This window comes from Symphalangus syndactylus, chromosome 15 (assembly GCF_028878055.3).
Source record: "Symphalangus syndactylus isolate Jambi chromosome 15, NHGRI_mSymSyn1-v2.1_pri, whole genome shotgun sequence".
Classification (NCBI taxonomy): domain Eukaryota; kingdom Metazoa; phylum Chordata; class Mammalia; order Primates; family Hylobatidae; genus Symphalangus; species Symphalangus syndactylus.
Window position 1 is genome coordinate 61,106,637 of NC_072437.2, and position 15,353 is coordinate 61,121,989.

The following is a 15,353-nucleotide window of genomic DNA, read 5'->3' on the forward strand; positions in this document are numbered from 1 at the left end:
GCTCTATCACCTACAAACAGGGGCAGATTAATTTTCTAATCAAAACATTCTGGGAAACTGTTAAGCATGACATTAAACTGTGTTATACTAATTACATTCCCTATGAAGCATTTCTATCTGAACTTAGAGCATAAGACCCTGGAGAAAACTTATCAGAGCACAAATTGCTTTAATGTATTTTAAGAAGAATCACATATCCATATAATAATTTTATAATTTTAATAATTTGGCTTTTTTTTTGCCATCTCTTCCTGCTATCACTTTGCTTTTCACATGTATTTTAAATCAACTTGGTTCTCCACAGTGATTCATTATGATGGCAAGATATTTTTGACCTTGTTAAATAGGTTAAAGAACAAAAAGGATTAAAGCCTGTGTGGGTGTATAATATGGTAAAGGCAAGTACTTAGCTCCATTGTGAACACTTGTCCAAAATTAACATTTTACTTTTTACTAGAATACTACTGTCATTGAAGAAAAAGAAATAATCAAAAGTAATTGTGATACAATAAGGGAAAAAACATCCTTTAGCAGGGCTCAGAAAACATTTTCTGTAAAGGGTTTGATAGCAAATTCTTTAGGCTTTGCAGGCTATGTGATCTCCGTTAAAACTTCTTACCTCTACATATTGTAGAGCAAAAGCAGCTATAGACAATATATAAAGGAATGGGGGTAGCTAGATTCCGATAACATTTTTTTAACAGAAAATAGCAAATCAAAACCACTTCACACCCAGTAGGATAGCTAAATTCAAAAAGCCAGATTTTAAAATATTGTTGATGAGGATGTGGTGAAATTAGAACCCTCACGCACTGCTGGTGAGAATGCAAAATGGCCCAATTCCTCAAATATAGGATTACTGTATGACACAGAAATTCCTCCACTGCATATTGACAAAGATTCTTTCCTTTGACCAAACTTGAGTCAGCCTCCTCTGAGTTCCTTCTGACTAGGCTTGACCTTGAGCTTCCCTCTCTGTCCTTGTAGAATCCATATTGAGCAAGAATCCTGCTATGTCAGTGTATCCTCCACCACTGGTATCTTTTTGTTTTTTTTTTTTTTTTAGGCAGAATCTTGCTCTGTCACCCAGGCTGGGGTGCAATGGCACAATCTCAGCTCACCACAACCTCTGCCTCCCAGATTCAAGCGATTCTCCCTGCCTCAGCCTCCCGAGTAGCTGGGATTACAGGCGCCTGCCACCACACCCAGCTAATTTTTTGTATTTTTAGCAGAGATGGGGTTTCACTATGTTGGCCAGGCTGGTCTCGAACTCCTGACCTCGGGCGATCCACCCACCTATGTCTCTCAAAGTGTTGGGATTACAGGCGTGAGCCGCCATGCCCGGCCTGACTGTTTTTATCACTCTGGTCTGTCTTCAACAATAATTCTGTTGAGTCGGTTTAGCAAGAATCTCCTTACCCCTGATGTTTCCTCTTGGTAATTTTCCATCCACTGACCCCCCCACCAACCCAGCTCCTGGCTATAAATCCCCACTTGATCTTCTTGTATTGGAAGTCAAGCCCAATCTCTCTCCCGCCCTGCAAAACCCCATTGCACTGGTCCCTATGCTTACCTTGATGGCAGCTTCTTGAATAAAGTCTGCCTTACTTTCTTCAACAAGTGTCATGGATAATTTTTTCCTTAACAGTGTATACGTGACAGAAGTAAATACTTAGGTCCACACAAAAAGTTGTACATGAGTATTTGTAGCATCATTATTCAAAATAGCCACAAGGTGGAAATGTCCCAAATGTCCATCAACTGATGAGTGGATAAGCCAAATCGAAGTGTTATGTCCATATAATGGAATATTACTCAGCCCCTCAGGGATATTTGGCAATGTCTGGGGAAATTTTTAGTTGTCATAACCATGGGTCTGGGTCTGCTACTGGCATCTATTGGGTATAGGCTGGGAATCCTGCTAAACATCCTGCAATGCACAGGACAGCTCCCACACAAACAATTATCCAGCCCCAAATGTCAATGGTGCTGAGGTTGAGAAGCCTTAGTGTAGACACATACATTACGTGACTATATCAGTGGTTACTCTTTGTACCTATTTTGCTTCTTTCCCATATAACCTTATATTGTTAAACAGCAGCAATCTTAAGACACACAAGCATGTGGAGAGTGTGGAAAGTGCCATGCCACAAATCCTGTAAGACAAGTAACAGCGTTTTATCACTGAGGGTTTGAAATGGAAGATGCAAAGTCAGTGCTGTTGGCAAGATAATATTCTAATATCCTGTCATTAAGCACAAAATGCTATAAGATTTGTGTTCAGTGAGGTATATTTCTGCTGTAGTCAGATGGTGAAATAATAAAGTTGTGAAATTAAATCAATTAGGCATTGAATTAGACAGGTAACTAAATGGTTCTTCTTTTAATATACTGACCACTTGGAAAGCATGCATGGTAAAGAACTGAATTCTAACCTGAAACTGGAAGAGTGAAATGTTTTCCTGTCTTTTGACTCTCTGTCTCTGCACTACTTTAAGGGAGAGAAGAAAAAGGGATGTGAGAAGAGAGAATAGAAGAAAGTGGAAAGGCAAGGTGGAGGGGAAAGAATATATTTTATTACCCAGAATTAAAAATCAACTTAAAATCATCCTAAAAGGAAATTATTTTATACTTTATTACATAGACTTAATATCTCATTGTGGGCTCAATGCCAATAAACCAAGAATTTGTGGAGGAACAAAATTAAGGGACCTAGTACTAAAGTGTCTATTTTTCTGTTAATTTGTGCATTGTGTTAAAAATTTAATATGAAGCATTTCCAACAAACAGAAAATAATAATATAGACACCAATATCCCACCACTGAGATTAAAAACATGTTAATATTTTGCTAGATTTACTTCAGATATTTCCCTATTAATAAATAAAACATTTACAGATATTTTAACTATAAACTTCCAGCTTTAATTCCTTCCCCTTCTTCCTTTTTTTCTCTCGAAGTAGGTGAAGTTGTTGTGTATAATTCCCTTGTGTTTTCACTGTGTTATAACATGCACTTACATATAACATATTATGTATACATATACACACATATATATACAATGTTGTTTATATGCTGTTTATATTTTGCGACTTGATTTTTCTGTTTTTGAGATGTATCCATATGTAGGTTTAGATATTTATTTTATATGTAGTGTAGAATTCCACTGTAACAGCTCTTTCACACTGTAATCTCTTGCTCTTTCCCTGACTATAGGACAGTTAGGTTACCCACTTTTGCTACTATGAAGTGTTTAGAAAAAACTCTCGGCCGGGCGGTGGCTCACGCCTGTAATCCCAGCACTTTGGGAGTCCGAGGTGGGTGGATCACAAGGTCAAGAGATTGAGACCATCCTGGCCAACATGGTGAAACTGTCTCTAATAAAAATACAAAAAATTAGCTGGACGTGGTGGCGTGCACCTGTAGTCCCAGCTACTTGGGAGGCTGAGGCAGGAGAATTGCTTGAACCCATGAGGCGGAGGTTGCAGTGAGCCAAGATCACGCCACTGGACTCCAGCCTGGCGACACAGTGAGACTCTGTCCCAAAAAAAAAAAAAAAGAAAAAAGAAAAAACTCTCAAACTGTTTTTCTTCTGCTCTTACACATCAACAATTAACACAGAAGACTCCTGTGACCCCAAAATATGTAAGGAGTTCTCCCCACCAGCAAGCAAGCAGTCAGTTCTCCTGTGGACACCAGCTGAGTGTCTTCCAATTCAGTTCTGATACTACTTATCCAGAGATAGTGTCAGATCCCACAGGTTGAGGGCTCAGTCCTACAAGATTGCGTCCTCCTTCCCATCAATCACAGGTCGGCCTCTAGCACTTCTGATCCACTGGCTTCAAGCAGGGGTTTCCATTATACCTTCTTTGGGCTGGATTAATTTGCTAGAGAGGCACAAAGAACTCAGGAAACACATTTTCTGGTTTATTATGAAGGAGATTTTAAAGGATATAGATAAATAGCCAGATGATGAGATACCTAGGGTGAGGTCTGGAAGGGCCCTGAATGAGCTTCTATCCCTGTGGAGTTGGAGTGCACCACCCTCCCAGAATGTGGATGAGTTCTTGTTCACCTTCCTGTCAGCCTCCATGTGTTCAGCTCTCTGAACCCTGCTTTTTAAGGGGACTTCATTGGTTGTTCATGATTGAAGCATGGACAATTGTGTCGAAATGTGATTGCACAAAAGGGTATGCTCTAAACCCAGCAAGGCCTGTCTGTTCTGTTCAGATTCTTCCTGGTCTTTCTGTGCAGCCTTCCTTTCTCTAGAGTGTGGGGCAGGACTCTCTCTGGCCTGAGGGTCTTATGACCCACCATCATATTCGATTCCTGTCTTGGGCAGGTGAAAGGAGAGCAGGAGAAGTTCCCAGAGAGAGATTCTGTTCCCTGAGGCCTACTTCTGTGGCCTAAAACATTCTCACATTATAACAAAAGGCTGTAACAAGGGTTATGAGACTTATGAACTAGGAACCATGGGTGAAAATCTATATCTATCTATATATACATATATAGATAATCATAATATGGCAGAAGTGTTCAAGGAATATCTTTGTAAGTGTATGTTTGGGCTTTTCCAGGGAGACATCTAGACATGGAATTGCAGGGTCATAGGTACACATACCTTCACCTTTACCAGGTATTACCAAGTTTTTGTCCAAAATGCCTACACCTGTTTTGCACTTCCACTATCTGTCTAGGAATTCCCAACTTGGCCCAAACTTGGAAACATGGAACTTTGTGATATTTGCCAATTTAATGAGGGTAAATGACACCTCATTTAAAAAAATTGATTAAGGATAATCACTTCCTTCCCTCAGCTTTCAACAACTTTCTCATATGGTCCGTAAGAGTGAGCCATCAAAAGAAAGGCATTAGTAATTTTCTGGATGTTGACACTGAACAGAAATGATAAAGGAAAGGAATATATTCCTAGATTCCAAGCTTTTCCAGGCCTTTTTTTTCACCTTCAACTTTTTACCAGCCCTGCACACTAGGCCTGGCACAAGGTAGCATTTCCATGACTGTTGACTCACTGGGGTGTATCATCTCGCTGGGTGATCAAAATGAGGGTCAGTGCATGCTGTTATAAGGTTTAAATATGTTGTGGGCACACATATAAAATGTACTTTAAAAAACATAAAACTTATACAAAGGTATTTTCACTAGTACGCTGAAGTTCCAGTGCATTTCTATGAGAAAAAATTCAGCGTGCTGTATGTAAACTTGAAAACTAATTATCATGGCTCCTGTTTACTTATATTTAGTACCTTCTATGTGGCAAAGACATGAGAAAGAAAGGAGCAGTCCCTGACATCAGGGAACTAGTTTGACACTTATAGCTAAGCCTCAGTGTTTTTAGAAACTGGCCTGACACTCATAGCTAGGCCATGTTGTTCTGATGAACAGCATCTCACAGAACAGCAATATCAGACGGGGTCACTCTGTGACCATGATGAAGTGAGACAAAACAAGACCACTTCCATGTTTTGTCTAAGCACAGGCAATAACAAGGTCAGTGTGCAAATCAGAAAATATCAATGTTAAATAAATTCATGGGAAATGATTATAGACTAACCTTAGTTTTGGACTAATCTGCTGCACTAGGCTCCGGCAGACCAGACCAAAGCAGAATGGTCCCTCATGCGTATTGCCACATAATCAAACTCAACTCTGAAACTGGCCAGTTTTCCAAAAAGCAGGAAATTGAGAGCACCCAATCAGAAGGGGCCAAGTTTATCTGTGCTGGTATGTTAAGAAAGTTCCCCTCCGTTTTAACCCTATAAGGAAAGTAACTTTGAAACAACTCATCTGCTTCTCATTCCTTATTTCTGTTCTCTAGCTTTTTTCTGCTTATAAAGCCAACCTCCTCTGCTTAGCTCATTGGAACACTGATTCTATTTTACAGAATGAAGTTTTGCCTATTCTGGAATTGCAAATAAAAGCCAATTAGATCTTTAAAGTAAATTTGTTTTGTCTTTCGAAATCAAACGTCCCCCTCTCTCCATGATATGGATGACTAATGCTTCTTTGTCAGTTACAGCTTTAGGCTTGTCTTTTAGCTTGCCATCCTCCTAGATAAGATAATCCCTGAACTGTCTCCACTTCCTGAAAGCACCTAATCTTGAGCAACCCTTCCCACCTCTTTCCAGGGAGTCTTTCCCAAATCATCTAATCAAAGCCCAGATCCTTTAAGTGCTTTCTAACACCATTTACCTAAGACACTCCATGGCTCCCCATAGTGCATGTTCTCCCTCCCTGAGTAATAATCCCAACTTGTTCAACTACAGTATTCCTGTAGGAGCATTGACAAAACTCTAAGGGCTTTACATATGCTATGTTATTTAGGCCTGAAAATGCCCCTCTTTCATAGGTATTAGTGTAATTAGCCCCCTTTTGTAGACGAAGCAGCAAAGAAAGTTAAACGTCATCTCCGGTACCAAATAGCTAGTAAATGGCAGGAATAAAATCTGTTTCTGGGTCTGTCATCAAGACACAAGGAACTACTTGTAGTTCTCCAGATCTTGCTGTTCTCCTGTAAGTTTCCCCAAAGATTATTTGCTCTTTGAGGACAGAGCTGTAGAGTCTGGCACAGTAAAACAAATATTAAAAAAGAAAAGCTGTAGCGTGAAGACTTACTGAGAACTAAGGCTCATTTTTGAACTTCTGTGCCAATCTCCTCAGAGTACCTAGAGTTGTTTCTTGTACCAAAATCAATACTGCATGTTTCCGAGTCTTGGCCTACACCACCTCCATATGATCAGAAGATAGATATCTTAAAGGAATAGTTCCAAGGAAAAGCTCATTTTTAAAGAGGGTATATTGATGTGTTGAGAAAAAGGTGTTGGCCTTGTAGCTCGACCTTGGGTTTACACAACAAACTCTTTTGCATGGTTTCAGTTCAAGGCGCTTTGTTATGTGACCTTAAAGTTTCTTCACCTCTATGCTCTCTTGGCCTTGCTCCTGCCTGGAATGGAATGCCTTTTAAATGAATGCCCCGCCACTGTTTCCTGCCTAGTGAAAACCTATGCAGCCTTCCTTTTACCTTTCCAGATCCACTCCTTCAGATTTAATAACTTCCCTTTTTGTTCTCAAGGAACTTCTAAAACAACTGCTATAGACATTTACATTCCTTGGTTAATTGTGTTAGGGTTTGCGAACCACAGGAGACTGTGAGCTCCTGAAGGGCTCAGCCTAGCCTAGCTCTGTCTGATTTTGGGTGGATCCCTCTGCCACCCCAGAGCGAGCACTTAGGCAGGAAATATGTCCAGAAGGCTTCCTTTTGGAGCGTCGTGGGCCGCGTCGTTTCGTCCTGCCTAGTACCCCTTCCAGCACCGTACCCAGTCCCAGAACTACTTTTTCCAGCCCCAGACGTGCAAGGAGAGGGCTAGCAGATGGTTTTATATTCCAGCGCAACTCAAATGGTGGCGCAGGGCCTGTCTCGCCCGCCTTCCATTCTGCTGGAAACCTATCTGCAAATCCAAAGAAATCCAGGCCGATGACTTCCTCCACGGTCTCCGGCGCTTCTCCAACTCTGACGCCACTCTGTGCCCTTAAGGTGAGCGGCCTAGACAGCCAGAAGGGTTGAGCGGCTGCATAGACAGGCGGCACGGCGAATCATATTTCGCGATGCCCGGAAGGGGCGGTGCCTCAGCGTGTCATTGATCCGGCGGCGCGGGATTGGCCAGTCCCGGGCCAACACGGGTGGCGGGAGTTTTCAGATGTGTTGGCTGCGGCCCCGACTTCAGCGGTTGGGCTAGGCTGTGCTGACTGTTTGGGTGGCGGGCCGCGGGAGACAAACCCGTTGCCGATCCCTCAGCTTCCCGCTTGCAGCTTGCTGAGTGGCCACCTTCTTTCCGGTTCCCGGAGCTGCGGGGAAAGATGGAACGGCACCGGCCGCGGCTGCACCACCCGGCCCAAGGCTCAGCCGCTGGGACTCCCTACCCTTCCTCAGCCTCACTCCGCGGCTGCCGGGAAAGCAAGATGCCGCGCAGGAAGGGCCCCCAGCACCCTCCGCCGCCCGGTGGCCCCGAGGAGCCTGGGGAGAAACGCCCCAAGTTTGTAAGTATCGCCTGGAGCTAGGGTGGGGCCGCTCCCGCCCCGCCGTAGGGCTGACTGCCGAGGGTGGGCCCACAAGAACTTGGGGACCAAATTTAATTCTAGAGATCCAGAGGTGCCAAACATCATAGATTGACAACGACCGGGTCTAGTTGTAGTTGGATCCTGTGACAAATGCCCATATCTTTGTGTTGCCTCCAAATTTCTTAAGGCTGATGTGAAAAGCAGTTCAAATGTATATATGTATTGACGTCATCTAGGTGGACATTGCATTTTTTAAGTCGAAGTTCTCCTTTCTTCCCTAGTGTAAGAGAGTATAAGATATATCAAAGTGAACTTTTAGGTGACAGTATTTTTTTCCTGCTTATTATTTTAATAAGAACTTTTAATTACATATAAGAACTTTTAAGGTAGATATAATTTTCCAAGTTGAAACAGCTCGTTTTAAAACTTGACGGGTGGTGTGGTCACTGCTAAAGAATGTTTTGCTCAGCTTGGAAAGAATTCTAAATATTTGAAACTTGCTATTCTGGTTTGCTTGTCTTTAACACTTAAGGAAAGTGTCATGATTAACACCTTGTCTTTTCGTTGGTGTCAACTAGTGAAAGTATAGGCAGTGATGATTATTTTGGGGGGTATGTGTGTAAATAAATCACATAGAGGGTTGATAGATTTGGGATGAGTCCAACAGAATTGAAATTTCACATTGACCACTCCACCATTTTCCTTAGGAATATGGAAAAACTCTGTGTGTGTGTGTGTGTGTGTGTGTGTGAGATAGTACAGCATTTGCCTTATGTGGGCAAGTAAAAATTGTGAGAAATTTAAGTCATGATTCACAAATTAAGGGAATAATGGTTTGTGAACCAGTTGCTAACTATAACATTTAGTTAAAAATAATAGTTGAATAAGACTGAGAGCCCATATTCTGAAACATGAGATATATCAGAATACTGAAAATGAGGAACAGCATAGATTAATTGAAAATGAGGAACAGCATAGATTAATTATGCCAAATTAAGTATCAAAATGGTCATAGGAATAGTGACATTTTGCAGAAGGATCAAATATGGACTTGATCATTATCTTGACAAATCTGAAGAATGAATAGGACAGAGTTAACTTCCCAATGAAAGATTTTTGCCTAATGTGAGAAGAATCCACTAAGGCAATGACCTTCTTCCTTTTATAGTCTACTCTCTGGGTTAATAATCTTATTTTATTTTGTTTTAACTTCTGTGGTCCAGAATACAGGAGGTGTTATTTTCTGTGACTCATTCCCAGCAAGGAGGTCATGAAAACAGGATCTAAATTAGTATTTATGTTAAGTTTCATTGAAGGATTTGATCATTTGGTTTCCAGTCTCTGTGCCGTTTTTCATTCTTATGTATGTCACATTGACCATCTCAGCATGCCATTTGTTAAAAGGATTCTCATAAAGATGAAATGACATCTAAAAGATAACACTCTTAAGCTGTAAAGGTAAAACACATCTAAAACACTGTGTTTTTGGGTGGAAGTCTGATATGAACCATGACTTCCAGTTAATTTAGAAGTAATTTGGACTCTTGGTACTTTGAAGCTAATTTAGATTCTTGCTTATATGGTAATTTCTTTAGTTATATCTTCCAGTTCATTAATTTTGTTATCAGCTATGTCTAATCTGCTACTTTTCTGAATATTTGATTTTAGCAATTATTTTTTATTTTAATAAGTTCCATTTGCTTATTTTTCAAATCTGCCTGGGCATTCTTGATAGTCCTTTGTTTCTTATTCATTTATTTCTTTAGACATTTCCTACTTGGTTGTTCTTATTCTTTATTTGACAGTTCTGCTGTTTGCAACCTGGGCTGTCTACGTTGACTCAGATTCATGATGGCTTGCTCTGTTTCTTGTGCGTATTTATCTTTGTAAGCTCGTTGCTTTATCTTCACCTGTAGGATTCCAGGGATGCTTTTCTTTGGAGAGAGTTTGAGTTTGTCTGCCAGGAGCCTGGGCATGCTACTGATTTTGGACCACCTTCCTGTTGAACTGGAAATCTTAAGATGGGCAGAAGTTCCAGGCACAGCTTTACTCTGTTCCTGTCCTAAAGTTCAGTATCCCAGTCTCAAGGCTGCTTCCTGAGCAGCTCTTCCCTGTTTGCCTACCTTTCACTGCTCTTGATTGCACACCAGTAACTGTTGTTTTTTGGATGGAGCGGGAGGGATCTTTGAGACCGTCAAATTTCCCAGCAATGCCTCAGAAAGTAATTGTATTTGCAGGTGTCAAGTCAGTCACTGTTCTTGCAGATGTCAAGTCAGTTCTTGGCTTTTTCTTGATTGGATGAAGTGACGTTATCCTAAATCTTTTCAGGTCACTCAGTCATTATTCGAGCCTGGGGCAGCTGTTTTTGATTGGAACAAGTAATATGGGTTGGTGATGTGATAGATAGGAATAATTTAGGTGGCCAGTGTTTTGCACACTTCTGCAAAGCAGCAAGCGAGTAGTGGAATGGAGTGGTAGACTGGTCACTCCCTCTTGTCTTAGTGTAAGAAAGCAGGAGCTCTGGTACCCGCTGAAATCTTGTTTTACTTTGAGTCCTGATAAAGTAGGCAAATTCTTGTTTTCTACCAAATGTATAGTTGCGGGCTTCAAGTCACTTGTGAGTTGGGTAAAAGAGTTTGTAGCTTAGATATCTCTTCCCATAGATAAGTATAAATAGCAGAAATTAGTCTATTGTAATTGTGTGATACTTTGGCTGTGCTATGAATCAGTTGACTTTGGGATGCTTGTGAATTAACCAACTTGGTCTCATTTGAAAATATCTTAAGCCGTGAGCATTGAGATGGTAGGGATAGCTACTGGGGCATAGAAGAGAGATGGAGGAGGCTGAGAGGACAGGGCAAGTATCTGGGTGGAGACTTTGTGAAGGCAGATAAAATTCCGTAGGAATTAAACTTGGAACCTGCCCTAGGCCACACTCTTAATACCTGGACCTGAGTCCTATATCCTTTGTAGAACAGAACAGTTGTCCTACAGATTGTGGAAAGCCTTTCAGTAATACCTGTTTCTCATTACTCTTAGCAACACACAGGTAGTGGTGGCAGAGCAGAACATGTGGCTTCTAGAAGTGTGCATCTCTAGGATGTAGGTCAGTCCATTCAAAGGGAGCCTGTAAATTAGTGGTCCAAGTTAATGAAGGAGTTCTTTTTAATTAGGAGAGTCCTCTAAAAGTTCTCACAGACTTCAGTGTAAATCATCTAATCGTTTCCATCGGATAGATTGTTAATTATTGATTGATTATGTCATTGTAGTACCTTCAGTGTTGGTTTTGAGATTTTTCTTTTCTTTTTTTGAGACGGAGTCTTGCTCTGTCGCCCAGGCCGGAGTGCAGAGCCGTGATCTCGGCTCACTGCAAGCTCCGCCTCCCGGGTTCATGCCATTCTCCTGCCTCAGCCTCCCAAGTAGCTGGGACTACAGGCGCCCGCCACAACGCCCGGCTAATTTTTTGTATTTTTAGTAGAGACGGGGTTAACCGTGTTAACCAGGATGGTTTCCATCTCCTGACCTCGTGATGCGCCCGCCTCGGCTTCCCAAAGTGCTGGGATTAGAGGCGTGAGCCACCGCTTCCGGCTGGTTTTGAGATTTTTCACCTTGTCCTTTAATTTCTGTATATTTACCATGTTTGGGCATTGATAGTAATACTAGTTAACCTTTCTGAGTGAGCCAAGCACTGTTCTAGGTGCGTTGTAATTGTCAATTCCTTTAATTCTTAGAATGACCTTGTGAGGTAGGTAGTATTATTAACCTTGTTTGCCATAGGAGGAAACCAAAGTACACAGAGATTAAGCTGCCTAAAATCACACAGCTGCCAGTTCATGAGGCTGAGATTTGAACCTCGGCAAGTTGGCTTCAGAGTATTCTTTCTTTCTTTCTTTCTTTCTTTTTTTTTTTTTTTTTTTTTGAGACGGAGTCTCATTCTGTTGCCCGGACAGGAGTGCAGTGGCACAATCTTGGCTCATTGCAACCTCCACCTCCTGGGTTCAAGCAATTCTCCTGCCTCAGCCTTCTAGTAACTGGGATTACAGGCACGTGTCACCACGCCCGGCTAATTTTGTATTTTTAGTAGAGATGGGGCTTCACCATGTTAGCCAGGCAGGTCTTGAACTCCTGACCTCAAGTGATCCACTGGCTTCGGCCTCCCAAAGTGCTGGGATTACAGGCGTGAGCCATTGTGCCTGGCCCAGAATACACATTCTTAATCACTGTCCTGAATTCTCTCCCATAGCTGTTGGGAACTTTAATCTTTACTCTTTCTTTTCTCATCCAGGAACATTAGCAATAATTAGTGATGCCTTTAATTAATATATAATATGAATGTAGAATTGATTTTCTGATTATAGGCAGGCTGCGAGGTGAGAAGATTTACAAGGTTGGAGAATTTTTCTTGATTGTACACGTAGTAGGAATTTGAGTAGAGATGAAATCCCAGTAAGCTTAATGAGATTAGTGCATGTTTGCCAATTACTTTGGGTTATTTGGAAGCAGGTGTAGTAGGCTGAACAATGATCTTCCAAAAGATAGACATTCTTTAATCCCTGGAACCTGTGAATGTTACCTTATATGGCAAAAAATGACTTTACAGGTTATTTTATTTTATTTTTTTTAAAGAGGGGCCAGGCAGGAGCAACAATTAAACCCAATGTATGACTGTGCTATCGTGTAACTTCTGACAGCAGGATGTCTGAAAGAGATACTGCTCTTTGCTCTTCCAGCCCCTGAGAGACAGGGTATCTCATAGCCTCCAGCCTCCTGCTGGGAGGATGAGGAACTATCCTTCAGTGTTTACCTGCCTGAGTTTGGGCTGCCACTTTTTAGAACTCCCTGCTCAGCTTCCCAGCCAGTCCAGATTGTGGAATGTGGCTGCTTTTACCCTTTTAGCTGGGGCAACCACAGGTGGTTCAAGCAACCTCTGCCTGGGCCTGTTGAACTCCACCAGGAGGCAGCCCCAAAGTTCCACACATCTGGACATCTGGGGCCTTGGACAGTGATATGGTCAGCACATGGAGATTGAATCTATGTCTGAGATGGATACACATTAACTAAGCTCACAAGCTTAATGAATAAGCTGTAACCCAACTCATTAATGTATACCAGCCAGTGCGTGGCAGCCAAATCCTTCAAGGCATGCAGGCCCCAGAACAAAGGGGATTAACAAACAGCAGATGAAAACAATTCTAGCCAGTAAGCTAAAGGAGAAATCTGCTGGGGAATTCTGAGAAAGATGTCTTTGCTCTGTAAAAAGGAACTAACAGAAACTTTGCATCCAGTATTGGCTGAGCTCTCATTGGACCACAGACCTCTCACATGACAAAATTATAAAAAGCAACTATTAAAACACTGGAGAGTGATCAAAAGACATGGCTATTGGAGACAATACTTGGAAGAAGGGACTAGTGCTGGATAAGTTTGTCATTTTTTGTAGCTTTTTGCATAAGGGAAGCCCCTAATCAGGGTCATGTGGGGTGGTTAAAACTAGAATGTAAGCCCACAGTTGTACTGGCATAAAAAACCAGAGGGCAGAGTTCTGGTGACCATATAGTTGATAAATGAGGACGAAATCCTGGAATGGAGAAGGAGCCACAAATGGGTAGCCCCAAATTCTGTGTGTAGAGTCCTCAAATTTCTGAACCCTACATGTATGGGACAGACTCCAAGCAGCACAGGTAGGGCTAACATATCTGAACTAAGATTTCAGGTCCCATCCAGCAGATGGGACAGTATGTGCAGTTTGAGAGTTCAGCCAAGTTAACTGCCTGCTAAAACAAACACAAAAAGCAATACTTCTCAGAAGAATAGAAGGAATTCAGAGTCCCTACACCATACATTCACAATGTTCAGGATATAGTGCAAAGGCATTTGACATTAAGAAAAAACAGGAAAATGTGACCCATACAAACAAGAAAAAGAATCAATGGAGACCAACCTCAAGATAACTCAGTTGTAAGCATTAATAGACAAGGATTTTAAAGCAGTTGTATAACCATATTTAAGAATATGAATGAAATATGCTCACAATGAATGAAATGATAGGAAACCTCTGCAGAGAAACAGAAACTAAAAAGATCACAGTGGAAATTCTAGCATTGAAAAATACAACATCTGAAAGAAAAAGGCTAACAAGAAGCAATAGCCCATTTTTTGCCTTTGGCCATAGTCAGGATGTGATGCTTATTTTGCCATAGTCTTCTGGTAATGAGGATAGCTAGCCTGAAGACAAGGCCCATGTACTGTGCTACATATGGCAGACCAAGAATATAGGAAGGGGTTGGGTACGGTGGCGCATGCCTGTAATCCCAGCACTTTGGGAGACCAAGGCAGGTGGATCAGTTGAGGCCAGGAGTTCGATACCAGCCTGGCCAACATGGTGAAACCCCATCTCTACTAAAAATACCAAGATGGGCGCCTGTAATCCCACCTACTCGGGAGGCTGAGTCAGGAAAATCGCTTGAATCTGGGAGGCAAAGTTTGCAGTGAGACGAGATTGTGCCACTGCACTCCAGGCTGGGTGACAGAGTGAGACTCCTCTGTCTCAAAAAAAAAAAAAATATATATATCTATATATACATATAGATATATATACATATATATATATGTATATATATGAAGGATCTGGGTCTCTGGGCCACTATAGGTTAGGTTAACCTAGGAACTTACCTGCCACCACACATCTTGTACTGGGAGAAAACTAAAATGCACTTATTTAAGCAACTTCTGTTTAGAGCTTATGATACTAATATGAGAAAGAAAGCATTGTTAGGGCTCAGAAAATTATACCCCCAAATATGCCACTTTGGATTTCAAATCGAGAGAACCTGGGGAGCCGGAAATGCAAGAAGGGGTCTTCTCTGAAGTTCACCTCTCTACCTAAAGATTGTGTCCTCCAGAAGATATTCAACTGTTGTGAATCTCTTTCCCAGACATCTCAACTCAAATAGATGCATACTGAAGGAAGGAAGACTGGAGTTGACACCACACCGAGCCCAGACAAACTTTGTCTCAGACTTTTGTCTCTTCTTTGGGCCCATTCATCCCCCCTAAATATTATTTACTCATCCTGTAAATTGCCTTACATCCCCCACTTCCCTCTTCGCTATGAAGAGGGTATTTAAGATTTAGCCGTCTGGCCCTTCTTTGAGTTTCATACTTTGTATGACTCCATACTTGCCACACTTGCACATAATACCTTTGTATGCCTTTTCTCCTGTTTTCTTTTTTAAAGGACTTTACACAGATGATTAAGGATTTTAAAATGAGAT

General features: G+C 41.6%; 1 protein-coding gene across 6 annotated transcripts in view; it reads left to right on the forward strand.

The window, feature by feature from the left end:
* The first annotated feature begins 7,670 nt into the window (after positions 1-7,670).
* Positions 7,671-15,353, forward strand: part of DIAPH3 (diaphanous related formin 3) — a 507,090-nt gene continuing 499,407 nt past the window's right edge. For 2 of the 6 annotated variants that reach the window (XM_063618797.1, XM_063618796.1), the window contains exon 1: positions 7,712-8,058. In XM_063618797.1, coding sequence (XP_063474867.1) covers positions 7,879-8,058 — 180 coding nt within the window. In that variant the 5' untranslated portion in view covers positions 7,712-7,878. Of the gene's footprint in view, positions 8,059-15,353 lie in introns of all 6 variants that reach the window. The other 4 variants (XM_055244172.2, XM_055244173.2, XM_055244170.2 and 1 more) reach the window with 3 other exon arrangements.